The sequence below is a fragment of the Anoplolepis gracilipes genome, chromosome 14, assembly GCF_047496725.1.
Source record: "Anoplolepis gracilipes chromosome 14, ASM4749672v1, whole genome shotgun sequence".
Taxonomy (NCBI): Eukaryota; Metazoa; Arthropoda; class Insecta; order Hymenoptera; family Formicidae; genus Anoplolepis; species Anoplolepis gracilipes.
The window spans coordinates 2,086,318-2,105,886 of record NC_132983.1 but is presented as its reverse complement, the minus strand read 5'-3'; the positions used below and the strand labels follow the sequence as shown (position 1 = coordinate 2,105,886).

Sequence of the window (19,569 nt, the reverse complement as noted above, 5' to 3'; positions counted from 1 at the left end):
CGTCACAATGAACGAGTAGGTGAGCACGAGTAGGTAAAGAAATCGAGAAAGAGAGAGAGAGAGAGAGAGAGAGATTCCATCAACGTTTTTTCCCCCTCCAAAGAAATAATGCCCCTCTTCTATTCTTGAATATTTGAGGTAGTAGAAAGTCTCGGTTACTTTGAAAGAAAGCGGATAAAATTCTATCATAATTTTAAAAACTAAAAGTATCAATTATCTGACTGTAAAATATCGACCGTTTATTATAAATTCCGATAAAGGATACAGAACTAGAAACTCTGTTGAGAAAAAGAGAAAAAAAAATATGGAAAAGAAAGAATAAAATCTACATTTCTGCGAAATCTCTTGCACATTCGCAAATACTCGATAATCATCGGGAAATGAGATGGATTTGCTCGGAGCAAACAGAAAAGACAATCCGCAGTTGGAGAAATAGTCTGATCTCAAAAGTTTCAACAATTTCAGACCCTCGCAGAAGTCGCCCATACCTCTGAATCGCTACGACGACTTTGTGGACGATCTGAGCCAGCGAAGTCGGTCCCAAGATCAAACACCGGAACCACGTTTGGTCGCGCGGGCGCTCTACAACTTTGTCGGGCAGTCGTCGCGGGAATTGACTTTCCGTCGCGGCGACATCATATTTGTTCGACGGCAAGTTGACAAGAACTGGTACGAAGGAGAATACAATGCGATGATCGGACTGTTTCCTTCAAATTATGTCGAGGTAAAATCCGCTCAGATTTTAAAAGTGTAGTGACGAAGTGAGAAAAAAAATTGAGAGCGCATTCGCGTGATTATATCGGTTTTTCACACTATATAAATTATATAAATATAATAAATAAAATAATAATTATAATAATAATATAGTTATATAATTATAATTATAATTACAATTGTAATAATTTATATAATTATATAAATTGAAATGTTTATGCAGATTCTACCGTATGACGGTACGATGCGAACGACACCGAAGAAGGCTCACGAAGGACAGGCACGGGCCAAATTCAACTTTATTGCCCAGACTAATCTCGAATTGTCTTTAGCGAAAGGTGAGCAAATCGAGAGAATTTTTTTTTTTTTTTTTTTTTTTTTTAATTCATTTTTAGGTAAAACTGTATGCGCGCGAATTATTATACGATATTTGTTTACAGGCGAATTGGTGGTCTTGACGAGAAGAGTCGATGAAAATTGGTACGAAGGGCGTATAGGAAACAGGAAGGGAATATTCCCGATCTCCTACGTTGACGTAATCGTGGAACCCGGACATCGATCAGGTAATTCGCGGAATACGACAAAAAGCATCGCGATATCGAGTAAATTATACGACAAAATTCACACGGAAATTTTTATTTTTCAGAGACACCGATTCAGAACAAACCGGTCGCGTCTCCGGCGGCGCATAGTCTCTTAGCGAACGGCTCGTCCGGAGGGAAACTGAGTATGGGACCCCATCATTACGTGCCGTCCATCCCGGTCAATATCAACACAACCCAGCCCCATTACAATTCACTGGTAACCGTCTCGCGATATCGCTTCATTATATACTATAGTCTCAATGGAAACGTTGTTGTTCTAATATAAAGTGAGAGGCCGTTAAAATATATACGAGTAACAGAATACGATCTCTTTTATAGCCACGTATGGGAGGGAGCAAGTTGCATATATCGCAACTCAGCGAAACGTTGCACATTGACACGCATTCGGAACCAATCCCGTAAGTCTGTGATTTATTCGTATTTAATTCAGTGAAACTTTAACATTTTGTCACCTTATAGAATTTCATTTACGTACGCATTGATTAAAATAATACTGTGAAACTTGTACATTTATTATATATTGCTTCTTGCAAAGGTATCGAGCGTTGTACAACTACAAGCCGCAGAACGACGATGAGCTAGAGCTGAAAGAGGGGGACACGGTGTATGTTATGGAAAAATGCGACGACGGATGGTACGTCGGTTCCAGTCAGAGAACCGGCTACTTCGGCACCTTCCCCGGAAATTACGTGGAGAGATTGTGAGGAAGGCCGACGATCCGGGACTTGGGCGCCGGGCGGCGTATCAAGACCCAGGATAATATTCACCAAAGCATTAGACGAAATCGTTAAGGTAGACAGCGAATTTCGCGGCGTTTAACCCGATCGTTGCCGACAATATAAACGCCCTCAGCATCCCCGATTGCGACGTCGGCGAGTCGAAAGTTTTCACAAGTCCTCGATACGATCGACAAAGATTTCTCCCGAATTTTTGACTTTCTTTTTTTAGCTTAACTACGTTGCAGTAAGTAAATAAGTGTGTCAATTATGATTATTGTTTCGTCTATATTTTATTTCGTGCGTTTGCAATTTTATTTCAGACGCATATTTTATCAAGAAATTTTAATAACCGTCGCTCCCTCTTTTATAACTTAATAATTAAGTTTTAATCATATTCATGTTTATATTTTATATAATAATATTTGATGAATAGTGTGTTTCGTTTGATCCCATTTTTCAAGAATGCAACAAATTTATGATAATAATTTTATGATAATTTGCGCAAAAAAATTTATATAATATACGGTATAATTATATTCGCAAAATGTTACCAATACAACGAATGCAACGTCTAATTAACTCTATGCGATCGTGCCTGCATCGCATAAAAGTACTTTCCGAATTCGGCGAATATGATTAAATAAAAAATCATATATTACGTGGGTGATATTCTTATCGCTTTGAACGATGAATAATTCGAAAAGCGAGAGGGTTAAGCGTTTACAGTGAAAAATAAAGAACGTCACACGAGTCTTCCTTTTTGGATCTAACGATGATTATTGAAATTATCAATAACGCAATTAAGATATATAATATTAGAAATGTCAGTGTGTTTGTGGTGAGCCGTAATGGAGCTCTCATACGATCAGAATTATTATTGCTGAAGCATCCGAAATATATATTGACAAGTATGTATCATTTCTCGCATCTAATGTCAGATATCGACAGTTTGATATGATCCTCCCACAATCAAATGATCTTATTGAATAATTAAAATACCAGAATTAATCACTGATCGTGTCAGAGCCCTTTTTGGCGTCGGATTTACCAAAAGATTTAGCAAGATAGTCCGCTAGGATAACGCGAGTTTGTAAGTAGAGTTTGTAAGTAGTGTACGATAACAATTTTAAATAAGTTATTGCTGTTGCTGTTCCTGGCAAACGCGCTTTCCGCTATCCAGAAAGATATTGTCAGGTTGACGTCCGGCAAATTTTGCGACGTGTCGAGACGTAGTATCATCGAAAAGAAAGAAGCGTAGAGAGAGAAAATACGACATCGAAGAGTTTCAAAATATCCGAGATAGCGGATAATATAATTTGAGGTTTTAGGACGGCTGTTTTTTTCCGAGGGGCAAGAATTAGCATCCACGCGCGGAGACTTAGGTTGAATTAAAGAGAGACGGCGGTTTCCCTATGATTTCGTATACTGTAGATAAAATCGGTCACTGTTATTGTTGGATTCATATTTCGAGACTAACGGACTTATAATTGAAAGTTTGCCTACCCAAATTAATATTTTTGTAAACATTATTTGTACCCACAGAGAGTTATATATAAATATACAACATATAGAGTAGATATATATCTATATACATAACATCTATATATATACATATACATATGCGCATACAGAGATATCCTATATACTGTGTAACGCACGATAATATATAATACATATATATATATATATATATAAAGATACCATATACCACACGAATATAATTAGCGAATATCGGACGCAACGTTATCACACGCACGCAGCATGTAACAAAGATATGTATATACATATTACATACTACAAACAACTATAAACATGCAAATCATCGAACGAGGAAGGAATTACCCGTTTCCTCTCGAGGTGAAAAAAAAAAAAAAAAAAGGACCGTTAACAGTGATTATCCAAATCGTATTAAAGTGCGATTTTTTCTAATATTTCACCATTACATACGATTGCCTATATATAAGCGCTAGAATAACAGGAAACGAACGCAGTCGAAAATCAGACAATACTATTATTACAATAATTCTAGAGAAATATAAAGAAAGAGATGTAATGTGACAAGGGCATTATACAGACGCCGAAATGTATCCGATAATATGATTCGAGTGTGGTAGGATGTCATTTTGTTACCTTCGAAAGGAGCTAGTGGAACAGGAAGATCGTCCCTCTTTTCTTCGTTCCGTATCTTTAGGGCACATTTAACTTGAGGACTTTTTTCCTTTTCCAAGAGACAGAAAAAGTTTGAGGTCTAAAAATGAAAATTTTATTTTAATATTTTATCTATATTTCTATCGAATTAAAAATTTTTAATAATTAATATTTTATCGAACATATTGTTACCGAATGATTGTAAGAACAAACAAATTTTCTTTCCTGATAATTCAAAGAAGCCTGGAGTCTATAATCCAGTCTAAATGTATCGTTAAATGTGCGATAAAGATATGAGCTGTTTACATGCGTCAAGACACATTGCGTCTTGCGTGTCACGCAATTTTGCGCGTAATATATCCACGTACATATCCTATTAAATCCTAAGACTTACACAGTTCAACAAGTTTAACATGTTACGAGAGCAGGGGAGATTGTTAATTCTGTTAGCCAGCCTTTCTTCTCGTTCATCAAAAGAATTGACGGTGTTCTAAAATTCTTAGGATATCCTATGTATAACAGTGACATACATACATAGTATGCGTCGATGCTGTAATATAACTCTTTTTTTATTAGTATAACATTTTTGAAGAAAGCTATATATATATATATTTTTCACGATACAAATTTCGCTCTGTATGGAGAAAAAAATTGTATTTATATAAGTGAGTAAGCTATCAAATGCCTTAAGATTTATTCTTTTATTTTAATTTAACTTTGACAATTTTAGTCTATTAATGATAGAACTCACTGACTAGTGTCATATTATCCTTACGTGATTTAACATATAACAGATAATCGTCCATAAAAATATATAATGAATATTTTTGATTAATTTTCTTTCGAATGTCTTATCAGTTAACAATTTAATTTTATTTGTTTTCACATCTTGAACTCGTGTTCTAATAATATTACTATGTATTATATATACCCTAGATATAAATAAAACCTAGTCCATTACTAAAAATCTATCAGTTCGCGATAATAACTTACCTCATGATAGAGCAAAAATATGATTATATATTTCAAATCAAAATATTACCTTTCTTACTACTGTTTCCCATATGCAAATTTTTTTATTCACCAACATCTGTTCAGCTTGAAAAATTCAAACGTATGCGTAATATTTATTCGATAGCGCGCGGATAACAAGGTAATTTTTTAAAATGAGATTTAAAGGTACGTATGCATATTATTTTAAATGCAATAATCTATTATGGTAATACTATGCTTGAACATAAATATTATTTGAATATAATATTGGTTATTTTGACTATTGGGAAGGATGCGAGTACTATAAAATATGATACCGAAGATTGTAGAATCATTAAAATAAAGGCTAATGTTTTTAAAAGAATTTTTTAAAGAAATATATATATTGTATTATATTTGTTATATTATTTTATACATGAAGATTATAGAATATTTATGAAAACCTATTCTTTACGTAGTGAAACTTTTCAAGGAAAAATATAAATTCGTCTGAAATTCCTCGCCCAAAATATTCGATTGCAAACTCCTCATGGTTAGAAGCAACCTTTATTATGATTTCACAAGTATATTGTACCAAGAGCAATTATATTTGCAATATTGTAACGATATATATTTCAACAATCAGTTTCTTTAATTTGATCGCATGTACTTGTAGATCAACTATAGATGATAGAATTGAAATTGTCATCTTATATCTTATCGTGCATTCGTAAACTATGGTCTATCAATCGTTGGCTTGCAGATTGAAGTAAAATAAATAAATCAATCAATTTACCAACAACAAATCCCATACACCTCATCGTTTCCAGAGTGTCATCTAAATATATGGATTGTCATCTTGAACGCGATAAATATATTAATTTTTCATACTCCGTTAATTTAAAAAATGTGAGTAACTCTATTTTTTAAGCGCGCACGTTTAATTACAATAATATTATTAAATAATCACGTATTTGCAGCAAACTAATACTTATAGCTATAATAACTATCGCTAGTTATGTGGTAAAAATTATAGAGAAAGTATTTTTTTTAAATTCCGCAAACTATAAATATTACATATTGAAAATATCATATATTGGGAATCTCCTGTCGTAGTATTTATTAATTAATATTTACCTTTTATAATTTCGTACCCTTCCGAGCTTTCCAAATTTTTCCAACGGCTATACAACTGATCAGTAAGCTCTTTAATCTAGAAAAATATAGTTTGTATAGATATAAAATTTCAAATAATTTAACGGTAACTATTATAATATAACAAATGTTATAAGTGTGAAAAATAATATAATAAAACTTTTTTTAAATGTTTTTAAAAATTAAAAAAAAATAATATAATAAATTTTGTTTAAATTAATATAGCAAGTATTTAAATGTAGAAAACTAAATAAACATCTAATTATAAATATAGATAAAATTTAAATTTATATAAACATTTTTTGAACAATATATATTAAAAATATTTTTATTATCGTACTTTGCCACTATTAAATTGGCACGTGTATAACTTAACCAGGATTACAATATCCCAGTATTATCATAAAAATACAATGCAGGGCTTTATTACATTGAATGAAATTTACCAATTTAAAACATTATATTATAGAGCTCGCCAACATTTATGTTATATTTATTGTATTTTAATCTAATAATTTCTTAATTCTACTTTAACGATTATTGATGGGCACCATCACAGAAAATTCAGTCATTGTCACTAAAGTCATTCGGAACAATCTGTCTCTGATAAGGTCATTGATCAGCTAATAATAGTATTCTTTTCGTAATGCTGTATAATAATAATTTCAAACGGATTCTATAGTTTTGTAAACAACACTATGTTCCCGATGGCGTGTAACTACAAAAAATTTAATCAACTGATTAAATTTTTTAATCTTATTTTCCGATGTAAGGAACAAATAAATATTTTAATGTCACGTGTGAAAATACACGTGAAAAATCTTTAAACTCACGTGTCATGTTTCTTAATACAATGTCATGGTCAATCACATCCTGTCAAATGGTAGAGATGATGTCTTATCGTGCAAGACATATCAATTTTATAATATCCAAGGAAATCAGTGTTTTAATTATATATTTAATATAAATATCTATATTTCGTGGTTTAGGGTATATGCTCCAATGTCTGTGCATAAGATTATTGCGAAACATGACACATCAATTGCCATATAATAATTTCCATGCTGTATTTACATAAAGAGTACTCTGTTGTATATTTTTAAAAATATTTCGCATTTGTATGGCGATACAATCTTAATTTTTTATACGAGAATATATTAAAATTAAATGATTTTAGGTTTTGAAATTGATAAGAGAATGTAAATTCAAGTAAAGTCAAGTAATTATCTTTCAAAATGGAAAAAATAAAAGTTAAAAGTTCTAAAATTTTTTTTCTACTTTTAAATGATAATTTTTGATAAAATATATTTAAAAAAAAATTGGAGAGTCTAGCTTCATTTTTCAAATGCAAAAATAGAGAGAATTATAGATATTTATAGAAAAAGATCTCTCTATTCATTTAGTTTATTTCACATAAACAGGCTTTTGAAACGTTATCTGCTTATGATTAAGATAAAATTGCATAATTTCTATAATTACTATATTTGTGGATAATTTTTTATACATTTTACCATGTATATAACTCAAACTTTTTAATGACAAATTGTGAAGCTAATATTTTTAAAAGAATTTTCAAGAAGTACATATAATATATCACAATATTTGCGACAACTGATTTTTTTACCATTAGTGAAATCAAACAGAAAGACGATCATTAAAAAATTTGATCAAAGGACTTTTATTATTCCCAGTTATAAATAACTAGGTTTTGTGATCTCATGGATACTTTCTTTATCAATTCAAATCCACTTATTTTTATATTTTAATTGGCAGTAATGATATTAGTACATATTATGTATTATAGATGCAACTATACAAGTATACATTTAAAATTTGACAAATCGCGACGATAATAATTTACTTTAAGACAGCTAGACATATTAGCATATTTATATTAATAATTAAAATATATAAGCTTTCTTAATATTTATTTTTATTTCCAGTACTATCACAGCTTTAATCATGGATATCTGTTTGACTTTATTTATAAAATGAGAATACTTTAAAATATAAAATTATATGTAATATTTTAACAGCGTGGCTAATAAGATATAATTCTTTTAAGTGAAAATTAAAAATACGTATACACATTATGTTAAATGCAATAATCTATTATCATAATATTGTACTTGTACATAAATACTATTTGAATATTGATCATTTTGAATTATTGGAAGGATGCGAGAACCATAAAATACGATACCGAAGATTGTAGAACCTTTAAAAAAGAGCAAATGTTTTTAAAAGAACTTTTAAAAAAACACATTATCATATACTGTATACGAAGATTATAAAATATTCATGAAAACCTATTTTCCTTCTTTACCGTAGTAAAACTTTTCAAGGAAAAAATATAAATTCCTCCAGCACTCAAAATATTCGGTTGCAAGCTCCTGTTCATTACATTTAGGAGCAACTTTTGCGATTTCACTGGTATATTGTACCATAAGCAATTATATCTGCAATATTGTAACAATACATGTACATTTCGACAATCAATTTTTTTAATTTAATCGTGATTGCATACTGATATATTATATATACTATAGATGATAAAATTGAAATTATCATCTTACATCTTATCGTGCATTCGTAAACTGTGATCTATCAATCGTTGACCTTGCAGACTAAAGCAAAATAAATGAATTAATTGACCAACAACAAATGCCGTATACCTCATCGTTTCCAGAGTGTCATCTAATTGAACTGCCATCTCAAACGCGATAAATATATGTTAATCTTTCACACTTTTACGTTAATTAAAAGGAATAGTATTTCTATTTTTTAAATATAAATGTCGCTTAATTATAATAATATTATCAAATAAGCACGTACTTGCAGCAAACTAATACTCATCGCTATAGTAACTATCGCTATTTGTATGGCAAAAGTTATAGAGAAAGTATTTTCTAAAAGCTCCGCGAATCTATAAATGTTAGAAAAGGAATATATATTAAAAATTCCTTTCTCACATAATTAGCATTTATTTTTTTATATTCATTTTCTAGATATATAAATATATACACTTACTGTAAGGCTTGCCAGTGTGCATGCACAGAGGTAGTTATTTTTTGATTGTACATATTAATTAGATCATTATTTATCAAGTGTGTATTTTTATTATATGCCAAGTTTTCAAAACGAAATCTGCAAACATTTAGACACTTTTAAATTTTTGCCGAAATTTATTATACAAAAACAATATATAACAAATACTAATATACATCTTTACCCAGCTACAGCGAAGATGCTGCATACATGTTCGACGTAAGTCAGAACCATACAGTCATGCGCGAGTATACCCGTTATAATTATTATTATAGCTATAAGAGCGTGGAAGAAAATGTAATAAAAGTATTCTCTGTCATCGTGGACGAAATAATGAGCTTCGTAAGGCAATATTATAGGGCGAGATTCGTTGAGTGGCAACACGATATCTAATATTTGCGGTGTGAGGCTAATTAATACAAACATAGGACAACATATGACATAATAAGCTGCAATAATTAAAGCAAATTAAAATCTTTTTGTTTTCGTTATATGTACAATAATAATAGATTTATCATTACATGAATATATTAAAGAAAACAATCTCGCTTTTGCTGCGTACGTTTTCATAATTTCGTATTCTTCAGGGCTTTGCAAACTTTTCCAATGGCTATACAATTGATTAGTGAGATCTTTAATCTACAAAAATAGTTTGTACGGATATCAAATTTTAAATAATTTAACGATAATTGCAAAAATGTTATGAGCATGACAAATAATGTGGTACAATTTTCTTAATTTTTTTTCTTTAAATTAAAAAAAAAATAATGTAATAAAAATTTTTAATAATTAATATAAAAAATATTTAAATATGGAAAACTAAATAAACATCTAAATATAGATAAAAATTTAATATAGAAAACATTTTTTTGAATAATACATTTTAAAAATATTCATATATATATAATACTTTGCCACTATTAAATTGACACGTGTATAGCTTCACTAACATTACAACGTGCAATAGATATGTCGGTAGTATCATAAAAATACAATGCAGGTTTTTATCACATTGAATAAATTTGCCAATCTAAAACATTATATTGTACAATATTATAGAGCTGGACAATTACGTTACATTTATTGTATTTTAATCAAATAACTTTTTAATTCTATTTTAGTGATGATTGATAAAATATGTTGTAAATAAATACCTGTGGCACCATTACAGAAAGTTCAGTCATTGTCACCAAAGTCATTCGGAGCAATCTGTCTTTTTGCTTCTGATAAGGCCACTGACCAACCAATAATAACATTCTTTTCGTAATGCTGTAATAATAATTCCAAACGGATTCCATAGTTTTGTGAACGATACTGTGTTCTCAATGGCACGTAGTCAACTAAATTTTTTGTCTTGTTCTCCGAACGTGTAAAGAACAAATAAATATTTCAGTGAAAAAGTCTAGAGTGCCATATATGAAAATACATGTCAAAAATCTTTAAACTCACGTGTCATGCTTCTTAATGCACGCAATACGATTGTCAATTACAGCCTGTCAAATGGTAGAGATGATGTCTTATCGCGTGCAGGTATCGATTTTATAATAATCCAAGAGTACGTTTAGATCTAGTGTACTAATCCTATATTTCATGGTTTGGTGTAAATACTCCGATGTCTATGTATAGAATATTACGAAACATGACACATCAATTGTCATATAAATAATTTCCATGTTTTATTACGTATACATGTTGTCTGTTGTATTTTTAAAAATATTTCGCATTCGCACTTTGCACTCGTGTGACGATACGATCTTAACTTTTTATATATAGAGAATATATTAAAATCAAATGATTTATTGTGTTGGATTTTGAAATGGATAAGTGAATTACAAGCAGGTATAATTTATTACGTATTATTTGCGGAATTAATTTTTTGTCGCAATTATCACCTAGCATATTTCGTGTAATTTGAAAATGTATGTAATAAAACTTTATTTTATTTATTTTAGAAAGTTGTATTAAAAAATTTTGAAAATAGTGTTCTCTTTATTTGGAAATTTGAACAAAAATACCTGGGAAATGAGGAAATTTTCAGAGAATTTTTTTTTTACAAAATTTGAGTAGACACTCTGGAACTGCATGTATTTGCAATAAAAAAATTTATAAAATTATCCATAGATATATACTATATCTATGGATAATTTTATATATTTTATCGTGTGTGCTGAAGCTTTTTAAAGAAAAAAATATGAATTTTGGAAGCTAATATTTCTAAAAGAATTTGAAATAAACACGTATTAGTATCACAATATTTAAAAAAAAATAGATTCTTTACTATAATGAAGCCACACAGATAAACGGTTATAAAAAAATTTGATCAAAGAAAAAAAACTTTCCTTATTTCCAGCTATAATTAACTTTTGTGATCTCATGATCACTTTATACTATTTATCGATTCGAATCAATTTGTTTTTACATTTTAATTTTCATTAAAATAACATTACTATATATTACATACTTTAGACAAAAATATGTACAATTTAATGTACATTGACGATTTATTAATTCACGATGATAATAATTTACTTCAAAACAGATAGCCATATGAGTATATCAGAACATTTAAACTAACAATTAAAAAAAATTTGAACTTTTTTATTATTTATTTCTATTTTTCCTTATCATTGCTTTAGCAGCTGACATCTGTTTAATGAAGACAAACGTACTTAAATTATATGTAATACATATTTTATAACAGCGTGGCTAACAAGAAATAATTCTTTTAAATGAAAATTAAAGATGGATTTTTTTTAGAAAGACATTACTATTTCCAATGCGATAATCTGTTACCGTAACATTATATTATGCCCTTGTGCAGAATTTCTATCTCAATTTATCGACCATTGATTACTGGAAGGACGCGAGTACGGTAAAATATGACACTGAAGATTGAATAACCTTTGAAATAAGAGTAAAATTTTTTAAATAATTGTATAAAAGTTTATACGTTATAACACTACGTTATTAGTGGAATTTTTTTTCTTTACCGTCATGAAGCTTTTCAGGGAAAAAATGTATATCTTGCCGGCGGTCAAAAAATTCGGTTGCAAGCTTCTTCTCATGATGTTTAGAAGCATTCTTTGCGATTTAGCGGGTATTTTGTACCAGATGCAGTTATATCTACAATGTTACAACATTACACATTTCAACAATTTCCTTCTTTATTTTAATTATTAATCAATCGCGGAATTATTATACATGTATATATTTTAAAATTGGAATCCTTATCTCACATCTTGTCGTGTATTTCTAAGCTGTGGTCCATCAATCTTTGACCTTGCAGACTGAAGCAGAATATATGAATCAATTGACCAAAAACAAATCCGGCGTATCTCGTCGTTTCAATAATGTTCTCTAATTGTACCGTCATCTCGAATACAATAAACATATTTTAACTTCTTACTTGTCGGAAAATTTTATAAATAAAAATAATAATTTGACTCTCAAAATATTTTCGTAAGTTGAATTATACAAACAATACTCTTAAAAATTAAGCATGTACTTGCAGCAAGACGACACTCAGTGCTACGATAACTATGAACATTTGTATAATTAAAGCTACAGAGAAAGTATTTTCAAGAAACTCCGCAAATCTATGACAAATAAATATTTCTATGAAATGTATATTGAGAGTTTTATTTAATAAACATTTATTCGTTTATCCGCACATATATAAAAATACGTGTATGTCATTACACACTTACTGTAAAGCTCGCCAATGTGCGTGAACAGATAATGCTATTTTTCGATTGTATACATTATCTATATTATTATTTTTAATGTCGGTATTATATGTCAAGTTTTTAAGACGAAATCTACATGAATTTAAGCGCTATGTTATACTTTGTTTTTTAATCTTATATTATATTAAAATAACAAGAAAAAAATAGAAATTTTTCTTACCCAGTTACAGCAAAAATACCGCAGACATGCTCGATGTAAGTAAAGATCACACAATCGTGCGCAATAAGAGCCGTTATAATTATTATTACAGATATAAGTGTGTGAAAAAAAATGTAATAGAAATAGTCTCTGTCGTCCTTAACGAAATAGTGACATTCGCTCGGCATTAATATAGGACGGGATTCGTTGAGAGGCAACACGATATCTAATATTTGTGGTGTGAGGCTAATTAATACAAACAAGGGAACACATATGAGATAATACGCTGCAACAAAATGAAACAAATTGTTTACCATCCGTTATATGAAAATTTCGAATAGAGTAATTTATACTTACAGGAATAAACCAAAGAAAAGGATCTTGCTTTCGTTGCATATGTTTTCATAATTTCGTATTCTTCTGGGCTTTCTAAATTTTTCCAGTCGATATATAATTGATCAGTGAGATATTTTATCTAGAGTGCAAAGATTAAACTTTTCTTAAATAATTTAATAATTATTGTAAAAGACTGTGTGATGACAAAGAGTGATCATAAAATAGAAACTCGTGATATTGTTTTTCAATTAACGTACATATATATAATATAAATTTCTGTATTATCGTACTTTGTTGCTATTAAATTGGCACGTGAGTAGCTTCACCATAATTATAGTAAACAATAGATACGTCGGTATACTTAATAAAATACATTGCACGTTTTGACCACACTTAATGAATTTTCCCACCTAGAAAAACGTTAATAATAAATTATAGAGTTTCACATTCTATATACAGATTTTTGTTATTATTATTACATTTTATCAAACAATTCATTAATGTTATTTTCCACAATTAAATATAAAATCTACAACTAACAATAAGTGTAACAACCTGTGGAATCAACATAGAAATTTCGATTATGACCACTACAGCCATTCGAAGTACTTTATCTCTTTTTTTCTGATAAGGCCACTGGCCAATGAATGATAGCATACTTTTAGTAACAATGTAATAATGATTCCAGATAGACTCCATAGTTTTCTGAGCGATACTTTATCTTCGATGGTATATAGTCGATTAAATGTTTCGTCTCGTTTTTCGATGTAAAAAATGAATAAATATTTTAGTGAAAAAATAGAGTGCCATATGTGAAAATACTACATGTCGAAAACCTTTAATTTTACATGTCACGCTTCGTAATGCATGCAATGTATTGTATGCAATGACAACCTGTAGTAGCAATAGATATCTTACCGCAACATATCGATTATCCGCGGTAAATACAGTCCTAACGTTCATATATTCAGTTTCGATGTAAATGCTACGATATCTGTAGGGAAAGCCTGATTGTAACATTGCAAGGAGCTCCTGTACATTTTATACTAAAATGTCATTTAATTTATGTTGTACTATAGTCATATATTTGCAAATTTTATATCCTGGTTTCGGAATCGTATATATTCTCCTGAAGAATGTTTTATTTATAAATACAGGATATACTAACCATAAGTTTTGCAAAAAGTGATCACTGTTACTTTTAGCCCCATTCTTGACTGTGACACATAGCGGGATTAGTTGAAATAAAACATTGTTTATTTTTATTACTTATATTATTGATAATTTTTAAGTATAATTATATAACAATTAGTCAGTCATTAATCTCAAAATTAGAAAACATAAATATAACATTAATAACAAAAGTTAGAATTAAAAAAAAACAATGAAAAAGAAAATTAAATAAAAGAAGAAGAAGTAAAAAAGAAAAAAATAAAGTAAACATTTTTGTCTTAATAATTCGATATCTTCACAAATTTTTATTTTTAATTTTAAAATTAAGAATCTTTATTTCCTTTATCTTTAATATAACCATATTTTAATGCTTTCACATAATTATTTAGTCAGACCTGCCTCTACAAAATGTCACCTTTTACATTGTAAATATCCCTTTTAATTTCGAACTTCAAATTTAAAACAAAATACAAATATATATGTAATTGGAGTTAGAAATATATTTTATCTTTTTTTAATGCTATTCTACTTTGTTTGGAACACATTGATTTAGACGTGTTAACACTTACCTTTACTTTTTACACTTATGGTCTCCTTTACATAAATTATTGCGAAACTTGACACGTTTGTCATATAAAAAGTTTTGCTGTAGTTACTCATGCAGATTCTCTAGTCTATATTTTTCAAAATTCTTCGTATTTGTACTTTGCATTCATGTAGCTATCTATAAGATCTTAACTTTTTACATACATACATACGAGAATATTAAATTCGCAAATGATTCATTATTGAATTTTGTAATGGATAAATAAATTTATTTCAAATAATTAAATTAATTTTCTCGAAACGAAGAAACTAAAAGTTAAAAATTGTAACATTTTTTTCAATTTACAAATAATAATTTTGATGGTAGATAATATATTTAGAAAACAATTTTTGGAGACTTTAGCTTTCTTTTTCAAATGTAAAAATAGAAAGAATTGTAGATATGTATTATTCTCTCTATATAAAAAAAAAGATTTTCAATAGAAAAAGAACTCTTTTTATTCAGTTGAATTAACAAAATATAAATAGTCTCCTGAACTGGATGTTTTCTTTCCAATTTTTACGCACAAATTGCTTATGGTTAAGATAATTTTATATATTTTATCGTGTGTACTGAAGCTATATGATGTGATTTTTTTTAAAGAAAAAATATAAATTTTGAAAACTAATATTTCTAAAAGAATTCGAAATAAACACTTATTAGTATCAAAATATTTGAAACAACCGATTCATTACCACAATAAAGCCAAACAGATAAATGGTCATTAACAAATTTGAAAAAAAACAAAGCTTCTATCTTTTTCATAGTTATAAATAACTTTTGTGACCTCATGAATTTTTGTACCAGTTATCGATTTGGATCCTCTTGTTTTTACAATTTAAGTTCTGCTAATAACATTACTATATATTATATTATATATCTAGATGCAAATACAAGTTTCATTTTAAAAATTTTTCATTTCGCGACGATAATAATTTACTTCAAAAGAGATGGAAATATGAAAATATATCATCACTTAAAATAATAATTAAAATATTATCTTTTTATCATTTATTTCCATTTTCCAACACTATCACTGCTTTATCTGCGGATATCTGTTTGGCTTTCCTTAAAATAAAAATACTTAAAATTACGTATAATAGTTTAACAACATTTTTTAGAGTCTTTTAATTATTTGAAAATTTGATTCATTATTAATAAGCTCTGTATATATTTATATTATTTATTTCTATTTTCTAACTTTTATTTACTATCACTGCTTCTACTTTCTTCTTCTATTTACTATCACTGCTTTATCTTCAGATTTCTACTTTGCTTTACTTTTAAAACAATAATACTTAAACTTATGTATAGTTTTTTAATAACATTGCTAAACAAATAATTTTTTTAAATAATAATTAATTGTCGATTATTGGAAGGACGCGAGTACGGTAAAATATGACACCGAAGATTGTATAACCTTTGAAATAAGAGTAAATTTTTAAAAATAATTATATAAAAAAAGTACATTATAACATTATAAAATTAGTAGGAATTTTTTCTTTACCGTCATGAAGCTTTTCAATGAAAAAATGTATATCTTGCCGGCACTCAAAAAATTCGGTTGTAAGCTTTTTCGCATGATGTTTAGAAGTAGCCTTTGCGATTTTGCGGGTATTTTGTACCAGAAACAGTTATATCTAAAGCAATATTATAACATGCATTTCAATATTTTTACCGTCTTTATTTTAATTGTCGATCAATCGCAAAATTATATGTATATATTTTAAAATTGTAATCGTTATCTCACATCTTATCATGTATTTCTAAACTGTGGTCTATCAATCTTTGGCCTTGCAGACTAAAGAAGAATATATGAATCAATTCACCAGAAATAAATGCTATATATCTCGTCGTTTCAAAAATATTTTCTAATTGTACCGCCATCTTAAATATAATAAATATATTTTAATTTGTTATTCATTTGGTAATTATAAGCGTAAGTAATATAAACTTGATTCACAAAATGTGAAAATGTCGCAAGTTGAATTGCAATATAAACTTTGAACATTAAATACTTACTTGTAACAGGGTGACACTCATTGCTACGACAACTATGAACATTTGGATAACTAACGTTACACAAAAGGTATTTTCAAGAAACTCTGCAAATCTGCAAATGATAAATAAATATTTCTATAAAATATATATTGAGAATTTTCTGCAATAAGCATTTAGTAATTTGTTCTTACCCATATGAAAAAAAAAAAAAAATACATTATTACATACTTACTCTAAAGCTCGCCAATGTGCGTGAACAGATAATGCTATTTTTTTATTGTACACATTATTTATATTTTTATTTTCTATATCGGTATTATGTGCCAAATTTTCGAGGCGAAATCTACATGCATTTATACAACATATGAAAATTTGCTTTTTAAACTTATTATATGAAAATAATATTATAAGAACAAAAAAATACTGATTTTTTCTTACCCAGCAACAGCAAAAATACCGCAGACATGCTCGATATAAGTCAGGATCATACAATCGTGCGCAAGTAGTCCCGGTAAAACTATGAATACAGATATAAATACATGGAAAAAAATGTAATAGTAATATTCTCTGTCGTCATTAACGAAATAGTGGCATTCATGAGGTAGTAATACAGGGCGGGATTCGTTCAGAGGCAATACCGCATCTAATATTTTTGGTGTAAGGCTAAATAATACAAATATGGGACAACCTACGTAATAATATGCTGCAACAAAAATGAAACAAATCACATCTGTTAAATATGTAAAATTAGATTTATGTAAAATAATAGAATAATACAATTTATCCGTACAGGAATAAATGATAGAAATCAGTCTAGCTCTTGCGCCATACGTTTGCATAATTTTATATTCTTTCGGGCTTTTCAAACTTTGCCAATCGCTATATAATTGATCGGTGAGATGTTTAATCTAGAGTGCAAATTTTAAATTATGTTAATTTAATAATCATTGTAGAAGGCTATAATCACGATAAATAATTGGAAAGAAACTCATAAAACTATATTTACATATAATTTATAAGTAACTGTAGAAGATTGTGATCAGAAATAGTCAGTAAAAACTCAAGAAACTCTTTTTTGATTAGTGAATAATATAAATTATTATTTTATCATACTTTGCTACTATAAAATTTGCATGTGAGTAGCTTCACTATAATCACAGCATGCACTAGATACGTTGGTAAACCTGTTAAAATACATTGTAAGTTTTTGCCACATTGAATAAATCTTCCCACCTAGAAACGTCTTTGTTAGTCTTAAGAACTTAACGTATTGTATACATTATATTTTAGTAAAGTAATTTTTTTAATTCCGTTAATTATAGAAAAAAAATTCATAAATCGATATAACAACCTGTGTTACTAGTATAGAAAGCTCGGTCAAAAATATCAGTGTCATTCGAAACAATCTCTCTCTTCTCTTCTGATAAGGCCACTGGCCAGCCAATAATAGCATTTTTTTCGTAATAATATAATAATATTTCCAGACGCACTCCATAGTTTTCTAAGAGGAACTTTATCTTCGACTGTGCGTAGTCAATTATATTTTTCGTCTCGTTTCTCGATGTAAGGAGCAAATAAATATTTCAGTGGAAAAGAATAGAGTGCCCCATATGGAAAAATACTACTTGTCCAACATTTTTAAACTCACATGTCACGTTTCGTAATGCATGTGATTGTAAATGGAAGCCTGTCAAATATGATGTGGGGTGGTGTTTTACCGCGCGAAACATATCGATTATATTATATAATCCAAAAACATATATTTTAACTCTAACGTTCTCCCTCTGTCGATTGAATTATATTATATATTAATGGTCCCTATATAAATGCTACGTTGTCAATATATAGCTATATATGTCATACTAAATTGTTATGTAGACGATTTCCAATACATTGTATTTACACGTGCACATATGTAGGTACTCTATTTTTTATTCTTTAGAATTCGCATTCTTTAAACTTCTTTTTCTAAGATTATATTAAAAACCGCGTTAGACATTATTGAATTCTGGAAAAAATAACTGGAAAAAATCATTTTAAATAATAATCACTCGAGAACTGAAAGTTAAAAATAACGTAAAATTATAATTTTTTATAAAGTTTTTGAGAAGCATTTTTGATAGCAGGTAATATATTTTTTATTTTAATTTGAGGTACCTAGCTTTTTTTCTCAAATTACTAATAAAATTAAGACAATTATAAATATCTATAAAAAGTCTCTCTCTTC

General features: G+C 28.7%; 3 protein-coding genes across 4 annotated transcripts in view; 1 reads left to right on the top strand and 2 right to left on the bottom strand.

Moving 5' to 3' along the window:
* Nucleotides 1-3,555, top strand: part of LOC140672987 (uncharacterized) — a 49,006-nt gene extending 45,451 nt beyond the window's left edge. Inside the window, exons 20-25 of the mRNA XM_072905523.1 lie at nt 466-724; nt 938-1,052; nt 1,155-1,277; nt 1,361-1,515; nt 1,638-1,717; nt 1,855-3,555. Of these exons, the coding sequence (XP_072761624.1) occupies nt 466-724; nt 938-1,052; nt 1,155-1,277; nt 1,361-1,515; nt 1,638-1,717; nt 1,855-2,023 (901 nt within the window). The 3' untranslated portion in view covers nt 2,024-3,555. The remainder of the gene's footprint in view (nt 1-465; nt 725-937; nt 1,053-1,154; nt 1,278-1,360; nt 1,516-1,637; nt 1,718-1,854) is intronic.
* A 4,806-nt stretch (nt 3,556-8,361) lies between these two features.
* Nucleotides 8,362-10,686, bottom strand: LOC140672982 (odorant receptor 9a-like). 2 transcript variants are annotated; one of them, XM_072905511.1, is made up of 9 exons: nt 10,516-10,686; nt 10,272-10,391; nt 9,883-10,000; nt 9,546-9,810; nt 9,344-9,460; nt 9,149-9,239; nt 8,890-9,026; nt 8,640-8,772; nt 8,362-8,531 (listed from the first exon to the last, which is right to left on the bottom strand). In XM_072905511.1, the coding sequence occupies exons 1-9, from the start codon at nt 10,657-10,659 to the stop codon at nt 8,481-8,483; spliced, it is 1,176 nt and encodes a 391-aa protein (XP_072761612.1). In that variant the 5' UTR covers nt 10,660-10,686; the 3' UTR covers nt 8,362-8,480. The 2 variants fall into 2 exon arrangements, with proteins under 2 accessions (XP_072761612.1, XP_072761613.1); XM_072905512.1 differs by lacking the exon at nt 10,272-10,391.
* A 1,249-nt stretch (nt 10,687-11,935) lies between these two features.
* On the bottom strand, nt 11,936-19,065 carry LOC140673462 (uncharacterized). Its single transcript, XM_072906443.1, has 19 exons — nt 18,694-19,065; nt 18,456-18,575; nt 18,133-18,250; nt 17,781-18,045; nt 17,575-17,685; nt 17,364-17,454; nt 17,092-17,228; nt 16,849-16,981; nt 16,717-16,761; nt 14,501-14,614; nt 14,138-14,287; nt 13,873-13,992; nt 13,604-13,721; nt 13,268-13,532; nt 13,069-13,179; nt 12,867-12,957; nt 12,598-12,734; nt 12,352-12,484; nt 11,936-12,262 (listed from the first exon to the last, which is right to left on the bottom strand). The coding sequence occupies exons 1-19, from the start codon at nt 18,835-18,837 to the stop codon at nt 12,212-12,214; spliced, it is 2,454 nt and encodes an 817-aa protein (XP_072762544.1). The 5' UTR covers nt 18,838-19,065; the 3' UTR covers nt 11,936-12,211.
* Nucleotides 19,066-19,569: the final 504 nt, after the last annotated feature.

Excerpts from the sequence above, each read along its gene's own strand:
- LOC140672982 (XM_072905511.1), bottom strand. The coding sequence starts at position 10,659 with ATGGAATCCGTTTGGAATTATTATTACAGCATTACGAAAAGAATGTTA. Across the intron at positions 10,001-10,271 it reads GTCAATTTAATAGTGGCAAA|ATTAAAGATCTCACTAATCA; the intron begins GTATTATATATA and ends CTATTTTTGTAG. Across the intron at positions 8,773-8,889 it reads TTACGAATGCACGATAAGAT|ATATAATTGCTTATGGTACA; the intron begins GTAAGATGATAA and ends ACAATATTGCAG.
- LOC140673462 (XM_072906443.1), bottom strand. The coding sequence starts at position 18,837 with ATGGAGTGCGTCTGGAAATATTATTATATTATTACGAAAAAAATGCTA. Across the intron at positions 17,455-17,574 it reads GCACATTGGCGAGCTTTAGA|ATTTGCAGAGTTTCTTGAAA; the intron begins GTAAGTATGTAA and ends TATCATTTGCAG. Across the intron at positions 13,180-13,267 it reads GGTATTTTTGCTGTAACTGG|ATTTCGTCTTAAAAACTTGA; the intron begins GTAAGAAAAATT and ends AAATTCATGTAG.